General features: G+C 31.5%; 2 protein-coding genes across 2 annotated transcripts in view; one reads left to right on the top strand and one right to left on the bottom strand.

Moving 5' to 3' along the window:
• Window positions 1-2,240: 2,240 nt before the first annotated feature.
• LOC110113727 (photosystem I reaction center subunit VI, chloroplastic) lies at window positions 2,241-4,097 on the bottom strand. The gene is made up of 3 exons (XM_020846405.2): window positions 3,908-4,097; window positions 3,649-3,778; window positions 2,241-2,567 (listed from the first exon to the last, which is right to left on the bottom strand). The coding sequence occupies exons 1-3, from the start codon at window positions 4,033-4,035 to the stop codon at window positions 2,388-2,390; spliced, it is 438 nt and encodes a 145-aa protein (XP_020702064.1). The 5' UTR covers window positions 4,036-4,097; the 3' UTR covers window positions 2,241-2,387.
• Window positions 4,098-9,541: 5,444 nt separating this feature from the next.
• LOC110113737 (protein CURVATURE THYLAKOID 1C, chloroplastic) overlaps window positions 9,542-21,232 on the top strand; it is a gene marked incomplete at its 3' end in the record, with an annotated part of 20,731 nt that continues 9,040 nt past the window's right edge. The window contains 1 exon segment of the mRNA XM_020846415.2: window positions 9,542-9,744. Coding sequence (XP_020702074.1) covers window positions 9,645-9,744 — 100 coding nt within the window.

The following is a 21,232-nucleotide window of genomic DNA, read 5'->3' as shown; positions in this document are numbered from 1 at the left end:
GAGGGTATATTCTAACTTAAGGGAGTTCTACTTTTTAAGGATAAATGCTATTTTTAAGTCTTCCTAAAACTGCATATTATGATTTATTATATATAATCAATTGGAATGCATTGCATTAGAAACTAACTAAAATAATTAAATTATGATTGTATTTTAGTCTTAGAATCATAAATCCACCACTCATGGTGAGGGATCATTTAGAATTTTTGTTAGATGTCGACCTCACTTTCCAAAAAAAATTAAATAATGATAAAAGCTCACATATATTGCATTACATTTGGCCAAAATAATGGTTTTAAAGTGATTAGGAGTATTAATAGATAGAATTCTTATTATAGGCAGGAAAATAAGTCAAAAGTGTTAGGCATTCCCAAAACTCTTTCCAAGAGTCAAGGATATAATGTCGATTTTCGTATCATGCATATTGTTAGATTGGGTTCGAGTCGCTATTTTATAATGATTCACTTTAGTTCTAGATTCTAAGGCAGGCCCAAAATCACAAGTCCTCACTTTCTAGGAATATAATATCACCTTTATAATAAAATTTCAAGTTTAATATTAAATTCGATCTTAAACTGTAAAGCCAACATAGGATAGATCGGGTCACCTCTGGACTTCTCAAAATCTAGTGCTCCCTACTTTTCTCATTTGACCTGCTAAGAACTATTTAACATTGAGCTTTCTCCTTTAAAAATTTTCACTTTAATCCTTGTCTTAAACTTCGTAATCAAAGGATATAAATCATTGCTTTAATATTGAGTTTTCTTAAGAGTACCCTCTTAAGATGTAATTAACCACAAGGGCTTGCCCTTATAAAATAGGGAAAATTTTATGGAAGTGTAGATGATCATTATCAAAATTCATTTCTACTTTTAAATGTCATCATAGAATATCGTTATTATTTATTAAGATAATATGATATTCTCTCTATTATATTTGATAGTAGAAGTGGAGCATTTTTAAAAATTCACCCTAATCCTTATAGCCCTCATAGAATATTATATTCATCTTTTTAAATGATATATTATTATCATGGATTTGTTTCATTACTAGGATGGAAAATTCAAAAGCCCATTTTCTCTTTCCAATTATTTTCTATAAAATTTCGTATTTATATCTCGAGATGACCAGTTATTCATTGAATTATATTTGATCGCAAAAAATGATATTTCCTAAAACCCTATTTTTGTCTTTGAACCCGACATAGAATATTGTGTCTATCTTTTGAGATGGTATGTTATTCAAAATATAGCATTCAATTACAAAAATAAAAGTTCCCAAATCGAATCGGTGTTATTCTATTTTCCCACATAAATTAATATAATCAATTAGAATATAAGGATTATTTATAACCTATAGACATCCTATGTAACCTAAAATCTATTGGATAATTCAAACTGAGATTTTAAGTCCAATTGGGTTTATGACTCACATGAGGTGGCATGGTCGAATTGGGTTAATTGGGTCAAACTAAGAATCAATTGGAATTTTAAGAATTTATTTAAGATTGTTGTTTTAATTAATTTGATTAATTTAAGTCAAATAGTTCAACATTATCAAGTGAATCCTATAGGATCAATTGGGCTAAATTGGGTCAATTGGTGCCAATTAACCTAAGGGGAAATTTAGTCTAATTCAGAGTTCACTAAATTTAACTCGATTGATTTGTTTGAATCCATTTGACCAAATTGGCCATTTGGTCAAAAAGATCTATTGGGTCAAATGAGACAATTGCCCATCAAGGGTCAATTATGATTATAATCTATGGTCAATTATGATTATAATCTATTGTGTTAAAGTAAGGTTCAATGAGATATGCAACACAATTTTTATCAATAAATCATTTAATCATTTTTTTTTTATGAAGAGAAATCAAACATTTCTTTAGTGTTCCAAAAATTCTTAATCAAAGGTTAGTTCATTATATTTAAAAGCTAAGTATCCAATTTTCTTGTTAGTAGGATATAACTCTTCAGCCAAAGCCTAAATGGGGAAATTTTTTTTGACTCTGGATACTTTTATTACATTATCAAATATTATGAGTTTCAAAATTATTAAATTTATTTTGATATTAATAAATATATATTTTAAATTATTTTTCATATATTATAGTAATTTAAAAGCAAATTAAATAAATGAAAATATCGCCTACAATTTGATCTCTGATGTCTTTTTCAAGTTCATAATCATATAATTACAAAAATATTCAAAGAAGAGAAAAAAATAATTATAATTTGTGATTTATAATTTATTAAGGGACCATATCAAAATTTAGATGAACACTAATTAAAGAGTAAGATAATAAACACATAAACGTTTGAGCACAATTAGAAGGAGAGAAAAAGGATAAATGATGACAGAGCGAGCAAGTAGTTGTACATGACCAATCATATCTTGCCACGTGGACCCAGTTTTGGTTTCTCCTGTGGGCCCCGCTTGATTGGGAGAATGTCACCGGTTGCGGTGGCGCTGAGATAGGCGAGGAGAAAACCGCCTCCGATGACCGAGAACTTCAGCAATAGGCCTCTCTTTGTGAATGGAGCTGCAAATGTCTCAAAGAACTTGCTCTGTTTTTTTTTTTTCAATTTAAGAAAATAAATAATATTAATTTTAACGAAATTTATATATTAAAAAAAAACATTCATAATGGTTCTTCTCTTACTATTCTCTCTTTTTTTTTTAGAGCAAATTCAGATAAATTCACAGATACAATAAATACTCGAGCTTCAAACATAAGACCGACCTCTTGATTGAAGGCCAAAACTTCTAACATATTGATCAAGGTGAGCTACATTACGATTCTTTCTATTCATCTTCTATTGGTACGCTCAAAACAATTAATCGATCAAGTTCAAGCTTTATTGCAAGCAATTAAGGCTTCGTTTGGGACAGCTTTCTTATTGTTTTCTAAAACAATATTTTAGTTAAAAAACTTATTGAATTAGAATTTTTTTTACTAAAAATTTGTTTTGGAAAATCAATGAGAAAACTATCCCAAATTAAGTCTAAAGCTTCGTTTGGGACATCTTTCATTCTGCTTCTTAAAGCTGTTTTCTAGTACAAATTTTTTCTTTAAGAAGCAATAGAAAACTGTCCCATATGAAGCCTAAAGCTTCGTTTGGGACGGCTTTTTTGTTGCTTCTTGAAGCAGCTTTCTAGTACAAAAATTTTAATTATTATACTAAAAAGCTGCTTCAAAAAAGCCGCCCCAAATGAAGCCTAAGACTTCGGCTTCGTTTGGGACGACTTTTTTATTGCTTTCTAAAATGGAGTTTTAGTATAAATTTTTTTATTTTTGTACTAAAATTATGTTTTAGAAAGCAATAAAAAAACCGTCCCAAACGAAGCCTTCATTTGAAAAAAGCACTTTTACTTTTTAGGCCATAGTTGTTATTTATAATGTACCATTAATTATTTTAAAAAGAAATTTGTACTAGAAAATTATTTTCTACAACAATTAAAAAAAATTGCTTTCTCCTTAATTAGAAAACATTATAAAATTATCTCAAATGAAGCCTATAAAATCCAAACTTCTTCTATTTTTTAATTAAATATGCATGAAAAAATCAAAAGGAACACATTCAGGAGTATTTTTTACTCTATTTTTAATTAAAAAAAAAACAGCAAATATACATATATAAAAATTACCTGGAGTGGATTGTAAGGAGAAGGAGCATCAGAGCCATACAAATCCCACTGACCAGTGGTGTTAGGTAAATCCTCTAGATCGAAGTACACGCTCTTATCACCATACTTAGCGACCACCCTCCCCTTTGATCTGCATATACAGAACAAATTTTTTTTTTTTCAATTATTTTATGAAAAGAATTTTTCAACTTAAAAAATAATACTCCTACAGAAATAGATTAATCCAAAATATGTTTACATACGAATCAGATACATGTACCTGAGGGCTGGAGTCCGACGAGCTGGCCGGAGTGGGAGCTTTGTGCCGGAAACCGAGCTGCCGGCGGCAAGGCCTTTGACGGAGACGGGATGAACGGCGACGACGGCGGTGGTGGTCAGGCTGGCCATTTCTCAGCTCGTTTCTCACTTCGCTTTACTATGTTTCTCCACTGAGCAGCTCCTTTTTGATTATCATAATACATTAATTTTCAATTATTTCAGTGGAATCCTAATGGGGGCTTATCTGCCACGTGTAAATATTTTATTTGGTGGGAACAGCCACGTCCCACTAGGTTTTTACACGTGTCACGTTATATGATAAGGTTATCTGGCTAGAGCTGCGCGGACACCTTTTTTTTTTTAGAAATAAATTGCATTAATACTCAAAGGAAATTACAACCTATTTAATGATAGAATACTATCCGTCTACTCCTTTAACATGCACATAAATAGAAGAAATTATTATGTGTGGAATCCGAATTCATTCCAAGGCGAATTCAAATATGCCACATCATAGGATGCAAATGGGTCTGGTGATGTGGCATGCTTGGATTCACCTCCAAACGCGTCATATTTCCGCAGAGAATAATTTCCAATAAATAGTTACTTTTCTGCTTATGCACTTTAGCTTTTTAAATGTATATACATCGACTACGTTCATACATGCTTCAGTGGCCGAACCATGATTATTCATCTGCGGGGGCACAAATTTCTAATTTGAAAAATACTGTCAAGATTTTCATTCGAACTTGAAATTGATATTAGGATTTTAATTTTGAATTTTTTAAATATCTAACTTAAAGTTTTCATAACTAATTTAAATAAAAAATAATTAAAAATTTTATAATGAGCAATAAATATAAAAAAAATTGCATCTTATTTATAAAAAAATAGGATAGCTAGAACCTAGCATGTTACACCTAGGCATATTATTTAAACCTTTGTCTATAAATAAAATATTTATTTTGACAAAAATGCTATTAGCACAAATTATATATCCTTAAGTGAGAGACTTCTATTTGCATTTGAATAGCAATGTTATGAATGCAATCTTATTTATACTAGATCAAATGAAGAATGAAAGATTATTTTTTGTTCTAAAAGTTAATTATACAAACACATTTAAGGACTTTTTTTGGCTAGGATCAATCACCCTGATCAAGCTTGGCAATTAGCCAATAAAATAATAACTAGTCATAGGAGTGATATCATAATTGAGTAGAGTTTATCTGAGAGATTTTCCTCTATAAAATTTAAAAATTACAAGTTAGCGCAAGATATATTTATTAGCCATATTTTTAATATAGCAGATTTGATATTATATAAGGGAGTTAGCAAATTTCTAAATATGTAGAATGATTCTTTTAGAGGACAATAAAATAATTACATATAGGTGCCTACCCAACATTCCTTCTTTGAGGTAGATTAAATTATCCTAGATGATGTATCAACAAATCACTATGGAGATCATAGATTTCATGAGAGGTGCAATGATAAAGCATCAATAAAAGATAGCTGGTCTACTAAAGATAACTTGGGAAGCTTGCACTTGAGCATGTGTTAGACTATATTGATTTCAAATAATCAAAGAAGAGTTTTTTTTTAGTCCTAGAAGAATTGATGTGCAACAAGATATTAATCCAAGAAGAAATGGACCAACAACTAGAGCTCATACATAAATAAAGCTAAATTTATTTAAAGATCCATGATAAGGAGTAAAAGAAAGGCCCTTTAGTAGAAATTTTATTTTGTGTGCATAATAATTATTATAAAGGATTATATATTCATGATTTTTAAATGTGGTTTCAATTATAATTTAAAATGTGCATTTTAGATGTTTGAAATTTGAATTTTAATTATTCAAACTTTTAAAAATTTTAAGTTTAGATTTTAAAATATTGAGGTAATATGATTCTTATTAATGTTCAAATTAAATATTAGCCAAACAAGTTTGGCTTGCCAAATTAAAGAAGAAGAAGAAGTTATTTTGGTTGATACCTCAATTTATATCTCTCTTACTCACTATTGTGGTTTGCTCCTCTCATCTTCCCTTTCTTTATGCAATTTAAATTTATAGTTGTAAACATATTTATAAATGTTGGGATAAATAATAAAAGATGGTTATTATATTTTAAAAGTTGGAGTTTTTTTTCAAAAAAGGGGAGGCTTGTTGGCCGACTGTACCCTTGAAGGAATTTAGTGATTCCTTAAACCTTACTACTTTGGTGAGTGATAAGTAGTAAATCTCCATAAACACTACCTATCCTTTGTTGTAAAACTCTTCTACATTTATCCCCTTACACTCCCATACTAATTACCCATCCATTTCCCCATAAAAGCTCCACCAAAAAAGCCTATAAGTTCTCTTGACCAAGCTAATTAGAATCTGACCTAGTTTGGTTCAAAACCTCTTTTAACCCATCAAAAAATATTGAAAAATTATGAAGCTTTTTGCAATTGAAGTAAAAACACTCCTCTTCCATCTCCAAGAGTTTCTAAGGCATAGAGTTTCCTTGCTTTAAAACATGAATGCTCTAAATTCTAGGTATTGAATTTTAGTCAAATTCCTTTTTCTCCGTACCAAAACTTTTTTCCTTTTGCATGAAAATGTAGCAACATTTCACTTAAAACTATCCAAAAGCTTTTGAATAATCCCAAAATTCTCTTAAAAGCCTTCCAATCCCAAATCATCCACCTCTTAGAAGGTTAGTTCCAAGGCCACACTTTGAAGTAGGTATGTGGGTGGCCAATCATGACATAAAAGCAAGGTTTTGAACCACTCACTAATTATAATATTTGAATTAACTAAAAGAGTGTCCAATCATGACATAAAATGAATAGGATTGGATCTCTCTTACTCACTATTGTGGTTTGCTCCTCTCATCTTCCCTTTCTTTATGCAATTTAAATTTATAGTTGTAAACATATTTATAAATGTTGGGATAAATAATAAAAGATGGTTATTATATTTTAAAAGCTGGAGTTTTTTTTCAAAAAAGGGGAGGCTTGTTGGCCGACTGTACCCTTGAAGGAATTTAGTGATTCCTTAAACCTTACTACTTTGGTGAGTGATAAGTAGTAAATCTCCATAAACACTACCTATCCTTTGTTGTAAAACTCTTCTACATTTATCCCCTTACACTCCCATACTAATTACCCATCCATTTCCCCATAAAAGCTCCACCAAAAAAGCCTATAAGTTCTCTTGACCAAGGCTAAGTAGAATCTGACCTAATTTGGTTCAAAACCTCTTTTAACCCATCAAAAAATATTGAAAAATTATGAAGCTTTTTGAAATTGAAGTAGAAACACTCCTCTTCCATATCCAAGAGTTTCTAAGGCATAGAGTTTCCTTGCTTTAAAACATGAATGCTCTAAATCCTAGATATTGAATTTTAGTCAATTTTTTTTTCTCCCTACCAAAACTTTTTCCTTTTGCATGAAAATGTAGCAACATTTCACTTAAACTGTCCAAAAGCTTTTGAATAATCCCAAAATTCTCTTAAAAGCCTTCCAATACCAAATCATCCACCTTTTAGAAGGTCAGTCCCAAGGCCACACTTTGAAGTAGGTATGTGGGTGGCCAATCATGACATAAAAGCAAGGTTTTGAACCACTCACAAATTATAATATTTGAATTAACTAAAAGAGCATCCAATCATGACATAAAATGAATAGGATTAGTTACATAATATAATCAGATAATGCATTTCAATAACTTTAGGGTTTGGCCAAGACAAAGTGGATGGAGAGTTATCATTTTTTTAACACATGGAAATTAAGCTTTATTAGATGGAAGGGTCAATCATTCACCAAAGGAAGGAAAGTGGAAACCCTAAATTTATGGGTTACTCTTTGAAGTAGATCCATTTGTCCCAATCATACTTAAATTATGTTTTAGTAAGATGTTTTAAGCTATTTTCCTAGTATAGTCATAATACATGATTGCTCTTTTAAGTATTCTTTTATAATGTACCTTTTTATTAATAACTCATCCAAAAAGAGTTACAGGTTCTTAATTTCTTTTAAACTCCTTGAGCTAGGGTTTCTCTTTGCAATTTTTTATTCCCTTAACTAGAACCTTTTTGATACATATTTTTTTATGTTTTCTTTTAGCTATAACTATTAGCAACCCTTCTTTTTGCCCATGTAGTTTACATCCATATGATACATTCTTATTGATTCTTTTAGCTAGACTAATATAGAATATGGTGGGAAGGAAGGATAAAACTATTATTATCCAAGCATGGACATAGCATCCAATAATAATTTTATAGAAGAATGACCAAGTTCTCCAAAGATAAAGGCTACCAAGTCATACCTAAACCAAAATAATTAAAAAGTAAACCATTTTATCTTATTCTCATTTAAAAGAGTACATGAATATTTATAGCATTGTAAGTAAAAGGAATAGGGGTAAACCTTCATTAAGAAAAAATACATCAAAATATAATTAATTAATTTTTATTATCATTCATCACCAAAGAACATGGTGTTAGTACTTAAATAGACAAAGTTGACATGATGAGTGGGATCTAATGAATAGCTTAATTCATCATTATGATATTATTTGATATCTAATATGATATTTTTCAATAGAATCTATCACCATTTCATTAAAAGAATATTCTTTTAAGATAAACTCAAATATGTATTATGGTATGTAATTAATGAATAAAATAATAAAGTGATATACTACTATTTATAAGAAATTGAAATTGGTTGTTATATTGATGACTTTGAAAGTTTTAAAAAGTATACCAACAAAACTTCCTAATAAATTTTATAAAAAAACTTCATTGTAAATTTTGATACAAATTTTTGAATAATTTAAATTAATTTAAAAAGAATTTATAAATTATTTTTGGGCAGCTGAGCGATTTGAACGTAAATCCTTGTTGTTAATATTTTTCTCAGCCACCATTTTCATTAAAGTTGTATATTATTTGGATTAAAAAAAATTGAACTGGTTGATTGTTTTGGTTGTTAAAATGTAAAATTGAGTTATTAGTTGTAATTTTTATTTTTATTTCATTTTTTTGTTATTGATTTGAATTTTACTTTATAAACTTGATAAAAAAAGCTTTAAATTACATTAATTTATTCAATTATTAAATCAATTAATGCATCTATTTAAACAAATGATATAAAAATTTGCTCAGATATAATTTATTTCTCATAATAATTATAAAATTTGAGAAAAGTCACTTTAATTTTCATTAACATATATTCATCAATCTAAATATAATTTAGTTTTATTAGAATTAATTATATTTTTATTCATTCAAAATCAAATCTAATCACCTAACCTTAACACCCAATCACAAAGTTTTTTCCCAAGAACAACATGAATGAAAAATAATTATTACAAATGCATGAAAAATAATTAGACCAAAATATTCTGATTAAAATTTTTTATTTGGAAAATAAATTTAAAAATATTTGAATCAATTTTAAAAGAAGTAAGATATAAATTATTTATGTAATAATAATAATAATAATAATAATAATAATAATAATAATAATAATAATAATAATAATAATAATAATAATAATAATAATAATAATAAATTTAAAAATAAAAAAAATCAAGATAAAATATATAAATTAGGAGGAAATACTGAAAACTATCCAAGTGTTGGTGTAGTCAAGTGTTGCGATAAGTAACGCTGTGTGCTGCGAAGTCCCGAGTTTTCCACTTGATTTGGTTATTTCTTCGGCTACTTCTCTTCTTGGTCATGGCGGCAGCATCGGCCTTAATCCCAACTTCTTTATTTATAATCGAGAAGAAATCCCATTTCACAAATAAGCCTAAACTTCCATTTTCTCCGCTTGCAGGTTGTTGTTCCCTCATTCTCGGCCTCACGCTTTTTTTTTTTAAAATGTTTGTACTTTAAATGAGGATTTTTCAAGCATTGATTTGGGAATATTAGTTATGAGGTTATGCGGCCTTTTAGGGTTCAAAGTATCCTACTTACATTGTTCAATTAGGTTTCACTTGTACGTGTCGGATGTTTATATTTTTTCTCAATCAGTTGATTTTCATCAGAAATTAGCTGTGATGTGACCCTGCACTCTTTAGAAAACTAATTTGTGTTTCGCGCATCTTAGCCAGCGACAGTGCTTCAAATAATCGTGAATTAGCTCGTGGACTATTGAATCACCGGGAAGCAATAAATGGTAGAATAATAAAAGGCACAAAAAACATCATGAGTTTTTATGCAAGTTCGCCGAATTGGGGCCTATTTTCCATTTATGTAGATGTTGTTTTTATTATGATGTTGAAAGTGAAGTTTTTACAAGAGAAATTCAACGATGGCATGAACTTGTTTCTTTTTTATTTCTCTTTAATGAAACCTTAAAATCGCCGCCCCTCTCTCTCGAACAACTTTGATGTGAAGGTCGATTTGAATACTATCTCTATGTAAGGCATTTCTTTGTAGGATGTTAATTAGGCTTCATAAATTAACATCCATTTAAGATAACAAGGTCTTATTTATACAATTATGCTTGTTTTAGTTATGACAATTCTTATCTACATTTGTTGATTTTGTGTTCGCATATTATTTTTCTTATGCATGATGCATCAATAACATCATTGATATTATCCTAAACCATTTTTGTTAACTACATGGAACTTCTATTTCATGCATCTCTTATGTTCCAAAATAATGGTTTTATCTTAAGACATGAGGCATTTGTTTTGGTACTATATTGGATAGTTGAAAAATATGTTGGTGTAGAAGTATCAAGTGGTTGACCCTCACCCTATGTACTTAAACTTTTGGGTTTACAACTTATTGACCTCTAGTGTAAATATGGACAAACTTTGATCTTCCTTTAGTTCACCCCTAACTCTGTAACCTTATTGTGAAACAAATATTGGCTAAACATTCCATAACATGCTTCATAGCACTTCTCCTCCAAACCAATACTTTTTTTAGCCATTTACCCATGTATTTGTTCATTCACCAGCAGTTGAGTGTGTTTATCTTCAATGCAAAATAGAGTATATGGATTTGCTTACGCTGCAGGACTTGTTGTGCCAACATTTGTGCTATCCATAAAATTTGCTTTTCTTAATGCTTGTCAATGAAAGGCTATTTTTCTATGTTCATATAACCATTTGCAAATTATTTTCTCTGAATAGAGTACAATATATATTGTTTTTGTGCTAAACAACAGTATTATTTTATGTTTTTTTTTTCTTAAGAATCTTCTTCAACCATATGTTCATTATGATCAACCATCCCTTTTTTGTTTGTAAGGTTCATAGAAGATTTTATAGGATCCATGTAATTTCTTATGCTAATTAATTTGCAACATTTTTTTTTATAGTTTTGAAAGAAAATAAAATTATTTATAGGCTAAAACTTATTTTCTTGACAATGTAATAAGAATATAATGTATATCTAAGAAGATAGTTTTTGTTGTTTCTAATGTATTTGCCATATGATATTAAATCATATTAGTACCTATCAATGTTTAAAATTGTGTAATGGGGTATTGAGGCGTTTTTTGTTCGTGAGGCGAGGCGCAACCCTCAAGACGTTTTGAGACGTAAGCCTCAAAATTAAAAAATTGCATAAACATAAAATGATAAATTTTGTATATACTAATGAGTAAATAATATATAAAACATAAAAATGCACAGGATAAATAGCAATGACATATCACATAAGAACTTATAAGTCATCAGCACTGTCATCACTAAGAGGGTCTTTATTTAAATCATCATTATGATGAACTGCTCTCTCCTCTTGCTCATCTCCTGTAGAGTCCAATATCTCCTAATCAGCTTCTTCTTCTTTATTATTAGTTATCTTCCTCTTACCTAAATATTTTTGAATAATATCATAATGAATAATAGTGTAATACATTAATAAAAGTCTAAGAAAATTATATTATTTATATACCTTTTTTGATTTGTTCTTTAGTTGTGGTGGATGTAGATGCTTTAAAACCATAAAAAAAATCAACATTTAAATCTTCATCTTATAATTCAGACGACATCTCTTCAACTTCATCATCTACAAACCACTTATCATCAGATGCCACATCCTTACAAAGTAAATGATCTTCATTATTCATTAATCCTTTTTTCTTCAAATTCCTATATCTGAGTCTCCTATTATACATAATATATACCAGTGAATTCATCCTCAATGTCGACAATCAATTTCTCCTCTTTGTATGTACTTGGTTTTAGGTACTCCTATTTCTTTCACAGCCAGATAAAAAGCATGTCTAGCTCAAAACTTTCACAATAAAACGCTACAATTCTGGAGTCTCATCACCAAATTGAATCAACCACTCAACTTATATTTATATAAGAGAGTTTAATTAGTGCGAAAAAATAACTTTTAAATAAATATTTAAACATTAAATAAAATCACCTGTAGGTTATTTGACAATTGTATCATTTGCTTGTTGTAATCCAAAAAAAACCTTCTTTATTCCTAAAAGATACCAATTATATGTCAGCATTTGATCTTTCAGTTGCATCACTCATTAGCCGATCCATGTAATGATACAATCTCAACTTTATTTCGGGGTTTGTGGATTTTTTCTTTGCATATTGATACTGAGGGTTTAGGTAATAGCCAGCTGCATGCAAGTGCCGGTGAAGCTGTAGCTCCCATATATTATCAATAATATTTCAAATTTTTCTAAAACTTTCCTCATTGCCTCCTAAGTTGGAGGCAATCATCTCTTTGACTCTATCCATGACATTTTAGATGAAATTCATTACAGGCTTCTTCTCAATATCCATCATCTTTAAAATATGAATTAAAGGTATAGTGGTTGTAATGACATATAAGACACTTTGTCAAAATCTGTCATTTAAAATAATCTTTCTAATCTCTTTTCCCTCAGCCTTCTTCACTCAAGCACAACTCAACCACTATGTATATGTGAACATAGTCTCTAAAGGTTGTCTAGCATCCAGCATGCTCTCTAAGGTCAAGTAAGTGGTGACAAATCTTGTTACTACTGGCCTTAGTATTTTTTTCTTTGAAAATTTTCTCATAGAGCTACAACCCAAGAGTGGTTTTAAATAAACTTGGTTATTTTTACTTTAATAAGTGCATTTTTATGTTGAGGTAGCTCCTCAAGCTTCTCAAGAATCAGATCTATGTAATATGCAGCACATGGAGTCCAGTGCATATGTTTCCTTTTCTCCATAAGTTTTGGGTATGGAATTAGTTGCATTTTGGTTGAGATTGGCTCATTTTGGGGGATTGACTCATTTCTGGATGGGATTTATACATTTTGGGATTGTATTGGTTTGTTGGGGGGAGGGATATTTGATTTCTATTTTTTATTGTAAGATAAAGAGTAGCTAACAGATCATTTTTGAGAAAATAATTTGCTTTGATCAATATAATTATTGAGCTTGACCTCAATAACTTCTACTTTTTCAGGTAGATTTTCAAACTTTCTGCTCAGCCTATCTTCAAATTCAAGAAAAAGTTTTGTGCAAGTTTCTTGGCAGGATTTGATTTTTTTTTCTTTGAGAGAATCCAGTGTTTTAGTAAAAAAATTAAAGTGTGGCTGAGGATATTGATGGGGGTCTTGAGGAGGTGGGGTATGATGGGGAGATTGGGGGGGTTTGATGGGTGAATATTTCATGATGGGATGGATGTCTGTCTAATAGATATTTTTTTGATGTTAACCAGATCAATTTCAGCCTGGGAAACTCCCTGGAGAACAAAAAATTTGCAAAAAAAATTGTATGTCAGCAAAATTTTATTCTTTATAGATGTATTAATTGAAATTTGATACAAGATGTACTAGACTTTTCCTTAAATTAACAAATAAATTAGTGGTCGCTTCTGTAGTATATATAATATCATCATCCCAACGAAGAAAATTGGGCCTTTTGTCAGCATATATAGGAGCATGAATAGAAGTATGCTCTAGGAATCGAATCTGCATAAGATGAAAGAAAATTTTAGCAAATGAATTATAAAAATTAAATAAAATTTTGAATGAATTTAACACTCACAATTAGCAGAGACACAAAATCGTTGATGTAACATGCTGGCTTGTTATTTAAAATTTTGGAGGCCTTATTAAACTTTCCAACTAAAAATTACCTAATCGGTGATGAAAAATCATCTACATTATTTGCTATTCTTTAAAGCAATTGAGAGGTTTTAAAGTTATTAAGTTGAAAAAATAAATTTGACATAAAGACATAATAAACGTTTTAACATAGTCTTGGGGGGGTTGTTTGTTCAACTCCAGCATGTCCGCCTTAATTTTTAATGATGTAACTAATGAATGTGCTAAGGAAAGCCATTATATTTCTTCTCCTTTATTTGGCAGACCAGTGAAAGGAATAGGTTGACCTTTTAGAATAAAATATTGTTTTGAAATATTCCACCTTGAGATCAACTCATAAATAAGTGGAACATTTTGCTCAAACCCAATAAATTACAAAAAATGTATGATCTTTAAACGGTTTAATCTGTCCATGATTTCAGGAGAAATTTGCTGAGCAAAATTATCACAGATTGTTTGAAAAGTCGAAACATAACATCGATGGGTAATAGGACGAACATATATATGAACAATCAAGGTTAAAAATACATAAAATAAGTAAAAAAATATAGTCATAAAATGCACAAAATACGCATAGAGTACACACAACATACATACAAGTATGTACAACATATGCAAAATATACGCATGGAGTACTTAGTGCTTATGCACAGTGTATGCACATACTATGTGCAACATTGTCGCAAACTATTATATTTTAAAAGTTTATTAGGGTTTAATTGTTAAAAATTAGTTAGAGTTTAGGTTTCAAATTTCAACATAAACCTTAAATACAGAGAAAATATGATAGCATTAAACATTTAAAAAGTTTTGAGGAGCGCATACGTATAACGTAAGCATAAAATACGAAGAACTTCAAAACTCTAAACACATACACATAACATAAGCATAAAATATACAGAACTTGAACAAAAAACATGCCAGCAAATTACCTTTCTCTTTGGGGGTGACGACATCTGAGAAGGAACTGAGTGAATGCTTGAAATTGCTCTGGAGTGAATGCTTGAAACGTATGCAGCAAGTTAAAATTTGAAAAGCCGCGTGAACTGCAAAATTTTTCTGCCATTTTACCTTTACCAGGGTTTAAGTGTTGAAGCCACGACGACATTTCACTAAGCAATTCATGTTGGCGATTGGGGGGTCCGAACTGAACAAAAATATATTAGGTTAGTTTTTTTTAATTTTTTAGAGGTGGTGCCTCAAAAATGTAGGGCGAGGCACGCCTCAAAACCCGAACTTATTGCGTGGGCTTTGAGGCATAAAGTGGTCATATTTTGCTGAGGCGCACCTTTTATTACGCAATTTTAAACCATGATTCCTATCTTTGCACTTATAATGCATTGATGTAACAAAAAAAGACAATTTAAGATTGCAATTTAAAACAAACTTGTCTTCCTTAAACATAGATGAACATGAGCACATAACATAACAATGCTTATAACTTACAAGACACAACAACACTTTCAACTTAAAAAATAACAACCTTAGAACACAACATCTTACAACTTATATAAATTATGAGAAGAAGGATACAGATGGGTTGGGAACCGTGGAGAGAGAAGAAGAGATAAAAAACCAAGACGAAGTAGTAGAGGGAAAAGGGAAAGGTGGCTAGCTCGCAAGCTAGAAAAACCTGCAGGTTTATAACCAAAAATCATTCAACTCTCCTCTAAAAACTGCAGCAAAACATCCCCAGTTATAGGGAAAAACAACCAACCACTAACATTAATGAGCCACCCCAAACATCCAATCGGAGCCAACACAATACTTAGGAAATAACATAGGGAAGATGAATGACCACCATAGGAAATCAACAAAATTGATGCATTTAATACTTCATGCTCATGCTTTAAGATACTTTTATTCTATGTTATTGTAATTTTTTAGTTTAATTTTTGTTTACCTAATGATGGGGGCAACCGATGATTATATGTGGTTTAGGTACTCTTTGGACATGTTATTCCTTTGATTTGCTAGCTTCTTTGGGTGCTTTGTGCTTGGGCTGATTTGGGCTTGATGGGGGGCGGTTGGGCTGCTGTCTGCTTGGTGGATATTCGGTTTCTGTGGCTTTCCCGATTTCCTTGGCCTGGCTGTTCGGATCCTGTTTTTGTTCCCTGGCTTTCCCAAATTTTTTGGTTGTGGTGGTTCGGATTCTGGGCTTCAGCTGGGCCTTAATTGCTGCCTTTTTGTTCCTTTTTTTTGGTTGGTTGTATGGGCGGTTGTGATTGGATGTTGGCTTCCTTTTTTTATTTAAGGTGTTTTGGGCTGTTGTAGGGAGTTTTTGGAGGTGAAAATAATTCTAAAACTTGGTGGTTTCTTCTATAGCTTGAGAGCTACTTCTCTACTTATTTCTTCTGTTAAGTCTTCTATCTAATTCTTCTCTCCATAAGTTTCCACCCCATTGTATCCTTCTTCTAAAAGTGTGAGTGGTGTTAGTTGGTTAGTTTTGTTGGGATTTGCCAGAGGAGTTGTGACAAATGTTGGATCAAAGTTGCTGTGGTGGACTACTAGTTTGCATGTCCTTGAACATTCTATTTACCTAATTTATCGTTACATGTGAGGTTACCTAATTTATCGTTACATGTGAGGTGACCATTAGTTGGTTGTTCTGAGGGTATTTTCTTTTTTAGTTTTCTTTCTTCTTAAAAAAACAATTTAAGTTTGCTTCATATTTATTTGGTGATTTACTTACTAAGTTTTGGATTGAGACGTGTCATACTTTCTTTTATGTTCTCCATTGGGTTTAGATCTTTCTAGTTCTCATCAATTTGGTATAAGAGCCTAGGTTAGTGTATGAGTCTTCCCTTTCAAGAATAAAATAAATAATCAAAACAATCAATGGGTTGCCAACAAATGATACAACAAATAGCTAACAAACAACAACAATTGAACGCCATGGCTAACAGTTTGGCTACCTTAAATGTGAACAATGCATAAAACTCTGAAAGTGAAGATGAAGCAACTAGAAATCAAAATAGTCAAAATAGATAATGGGATCATGGAATTAAAATTGATGTAAGCGAATTTGAAGGTAAGATGCAACATGAACAATTTTTTGAAGGGGTAGAAAAAATGGACCAATTCTTTGAAAGGAAAGAAATTCCTGAAAACAAGAAAGTTAGGTTTGCTAGTTTAAAACTAATAGGTCATGCTCTAACGTGGTGAAAAAATCTTCAAAACAATAGAGTAAGAAGAGGGAAAAAATTCAAAATTGGAAAAGAATGAAAGAAAAAATACGGGGAAAATTCTTGCCCTCTGACCGTTCCCAAACTCTGTTTCAAGATTACAATAATATTCGTCAAAAGAATCAATCCAATGAAGAATACACTGAAAATTTCTACAAACTACAATAAAAAAATGACTTGAATGAACTTGAAGAACGAACCATAACTCCATACATCAATGGATTAAATTGGTCTATTCAAGATCAATTGAACTTACATCACGTAATTATACTCGATGAAGCTTATCGAATGACGCTAAAGATTCAAAAACAACAACAAAGAGGCAATAATAAAGCAATTGAATCAATTAAGCTTTGACAATCTAGTGGGATTATAATCAAATCTTCACAAACCTCCATTGGGACATCTTCAAATCCAAATTTGCGAACAAAACCTAATGAAACTCAAATCGTTGATAAAAGGGTGTAATAGGACCAAAGCCAATTGGACCATGTTACAAATATGGCTTATATGGACACCTTTCGGCAGCTTGTAGAAAGAATAACCCTCCTAGGATCAATTATATTGAGAAAGAGGATGACTTAGAAAATGAGGAGGAAGTTTAATCTGAACCAGAAAATGAGATTTAGTTACAACAGATTGTGTTAAAGGTGACCAAGGAGACAAATTTGTAGTTATTCAAAGGGTTTTAACTACCAAAGTTGACACTGGGGACAAATGACTTTGTCAAAATATCTTCTGAACCACTTGCACTGTTGAAGAAAAATTCTGTACCCTTATGATTGATAGTGGTAGCCCAGGAAACTTTGTATCACAACTGATGGTAGACAAACTTCAGCTAAAACACAAACCACTTGCTAAACCCTATAAGATATCTTGGTTTAAAGAAGGAGAGATCCCTATCACACAACAATGTACTATTAACCTTTCAATTGGAAACTTGCTTTGATGTCTCTAACGTGGTCAAAGTTAGAGACTACTCTCCAATTCAGTAGTGCATATGAAGTTGTCAACAGAAGTTTTGCAAACTTGCTTAGATGTCTTGCTGGTGAGAAACCTTCTCAATGAGATTTGATTTTACCCCAAGCCGAATTTGCTTACAACAATTCTATTAACCGATCTACTGGAAATACCCCTTTTGAAATCATTTATGGTCAACCCATTCCTCATATTTTAGATCGAACTTGTTTACCCATGCCTAATAAAATCAGTGATGAAGCTACATAAATTGTTGATCAAATTAAATCGATCCTACATCAAGTCCTAGAAAAACTCTGAATGTCAAATACTAAATACAAAACTGTTGCTGACAAACATCAGAAAGAGTGTTATTTTCAAGAGGGTGATCTAGTTATGTCTTATTTTCGACGACAATGCTTTCCTGTTGGAACTTTTCGCAAGTTAAGCCGAAAAAAATTTGGGCCTTTTTAGATACTTCGAAAATTGGTAACAATTGCTTACCTACTGGATCTTCCACTTTCTGTTGGAACTTCACCTGTGTTTAATGTTGCTGACCTTACTTTATATGAAGGAAATCCTTTTGATTATGTGGATTTAGAGACCTTACAAATTACCAGTCCAGTTTAGAACAAAGATGATCATATTGAAGATTTTATGGACATTAGGACCACCCAGACCAGGCATGGAGTGCACAAGCAATTCCTGGTAAAATGGAGTGGACGTCTGTTGACTGATTGTACTTGGGTTGAAGCAGTGGAACTTCAATCTCATCGTCCTGATATATATCAACGCATTACTGAAGCATTCTCATTAGGAGATGAGATTCTCCCACCTGAGGGAATTGATGCATTCAATACTTCTTGCTCATGTTTTAAAATACTATTATTTTATGTTATTGTAATTTTTGAGTTTAATTTTTGTTTACCCAATGGTGGAAGGCAACTGATGAACATGTGTGGTTTAGGTGCTCTTTGGACATGTTATTCCTTTGGTGTGCTAGCTTCTTTGGGTGTTTTGTGTTTGGGCTGATTTGGGTTTGATGGGGGGCAGTTGGACTGTCGTCTGCTTGGTGGCTGTTCGGTTTCTGTGGCTTTCCCGATTTCCTTGGCCTGGCTGTTCGGTCCTGTTGGTGTTCCCTGGCTTTCCCGATTTCCTCGCTGTTCGGGTTCTGTTGCTATTCCCTGGCTTTCCTGATTTTTTTGGCTGTGTTTCGGATTCTTGGCTTCAGCCAGGACTTAATTGCAGCCTTTTTCTTCCCTTTTTTTGGTTGGCTATATGGGCGGTTGTGGCTGGTTGTTGGCCTACTTTTCTTTCCTATTTAAGGAGGTGTTTTGGGTTGTTGTAGGGACTTTTTGGAGGTGAAAAAAATTCTAAAACCTAAGGGTTTCTTCTCTAGCTTGAGAGCTATTTCTTCTTCTAAGTCTTCTATCTAATTCTTCTCTCCATAAGTTTCCACCCCATTGTATCCTTCTTCTAAAAGTGTGAGTGGTGTTGGTTGGTCAGTTTTGTTGTTATTTGCCAGAGGAGTTGTGTCGGATGTTGGATCAAAGTTGCTGTGGTGGACCACTGGTTTACATGTCCTTGAGTATTCTATTCACCTAATTTATCGTTACATGTGAGGTGACCACTATTTGGTTGTTCTGAGGATATTTTCTTTTTTAGTTTTCTTTCTTCTAAAAATAATAATTACAGTTTGTTTCATATTTATTTGGTAATTTGCTTACAAATTTTTTGATTGAGACGTGTCTTACTTTCTTTTGTATTCTTCATTGGGTTTAGATCTTTTTAGTTCCCATAAAAAATATACTCCTAAATAGCATAGGGAAGGGGAACGACCAGCATTGGAAATCGGGAAAAAACAAATTCCAAGCATTTGGGAAACTGAAATCTGCATAAAAACTCGGTAGGAAATCCAACAACCATTAAACAATTCGAATAAACATAGAACACCAAACAATCAGCTTTGCCTACATCAATTCTCTCTAGGTGGAAAAATCTCATCCCATGATGAGATAGCTTTTGAACTTCCATTATGTTTTGATTGCATAGTTTTTATGGGAGATCTTCCTCTTGAATTGGAACTTAGGACTTATTGATTGATTTGACTATCCATTTTTTATTTTTGATTTTTAAAGAGAAAGGAAAACTCTCTATAATCTAAAGCTCTGATACCAAATTGGTGCAACAAAAAAAATTAAGATTGCAATTTAAAACAAACTTGTCTTCCTTAAACATAGATGAACATGAGCACATAACACAATAACAGTTACAACTTACAAGACACAACAACACTTTCAACTTAAAAAAAAAAAATACAACTTTAGAACACAACACCTTACAACTTATATAATTTATGAGAAGAAGGATACAGATGGGTCGAGAACTGTGGAGAGAGAAGAAGAGATAGAAAATCGAGATAAAGTTGTAGAGGGAAAAAAAGAAAGGAGGCTAGCTCGCAAGCTAGAAAAACTCGCAGGTTTATAACCAAAAATCATTTCATTCTCCTCTAAAAACTGCAGCAAGACATCCCAAGTTATAGGGTAAAAACAACCAACCACTCACACTAATGAACCACCCTAAACATCCAATAGGAGCCAACACAAAACTTAGGAAATAACATAGGGAAGGGGAATGACCATCACAGGAAATCAACAAAATGCAGTCCTAAATAGCATAGGGAAGGGGAACAGTCAACACAAGAAACCCGGTAAAAAAACAAATTCCAAGGATTTGGGAAACCGAAATCTACATAGAAACTCAACAGTAAATCCAACAACCACTAAACATAGAACACCAAACTGCCAGCTTTGCCTACATATGCATAATTCTAATATTTTTTTCTCTTAAACATTTATGAAAAATGAATTGTTCTATAGGGGCCCATATCCTATTATGGGATACTCAACATTTGATACAATTCAAAATTTTGTTAAGGAATAAGTTGTTATTATTTCAGATATGCAAATGGTCTGCCCTACTTAAAAACTGTTGAAGCACATTTCATATTTTTGGGTGGATATTGTATATATTAATTGAGATGAATGACTTTTTTCATTATTTATATTCTATTCATTTATCTATCATGTTATTCATTTAATATATGTACATGCATG

The sequence above is a fragment of the Dendrobium catenatum genome, unplaced genomic scaffold, assembly GCF_001605985.2.
Source record: "Dendrobium catenatum unplaced genomic scaffold, ASM160598v2 fragScaff_scaffold_1061, whole genome shotgun sequence".
NCBI classification, from domain to species: Eukaryota; Viridiplantae; Streptophyta; class Magnoliopsida; order Asparagales; family Orchidaceae; genus Dendrobium; species Dendrobium catenatum.
The sequence above is the reverse complement of the archived record's forward strand: the minus strand, read 5'-3'. Positions and strand labels throughout refer to the sequence as shown.

What these genes read in the sequence shown, in the direction of transcription:
- LOC110113727 (XM_020846405.2), bottom strand. Translation starts at nt 4,035, where the DNA reads ATGGCCAGCCTGACCACCACCGCCGTCGTCGCCGTTCATCCCGTCTCC. An exon ending in CGTCGGACTCCAGCCCTCAG is followed by an intron (nt 3,779 to 3,907) that starts GTACATGTATCT and finishes CTGTATATGCAG; the next exon opens with ATCAAAGGGGAGGGTGGTCG. An exon ending in CTCCTTACAATCCACTCCAG is followed by an intron (nt 2,568 to 3,648) that starts GTAATTTTTATA and finishes AAAAAAAAACAG; the next exon opens with AGCAAGTTCTTTGAGACATT.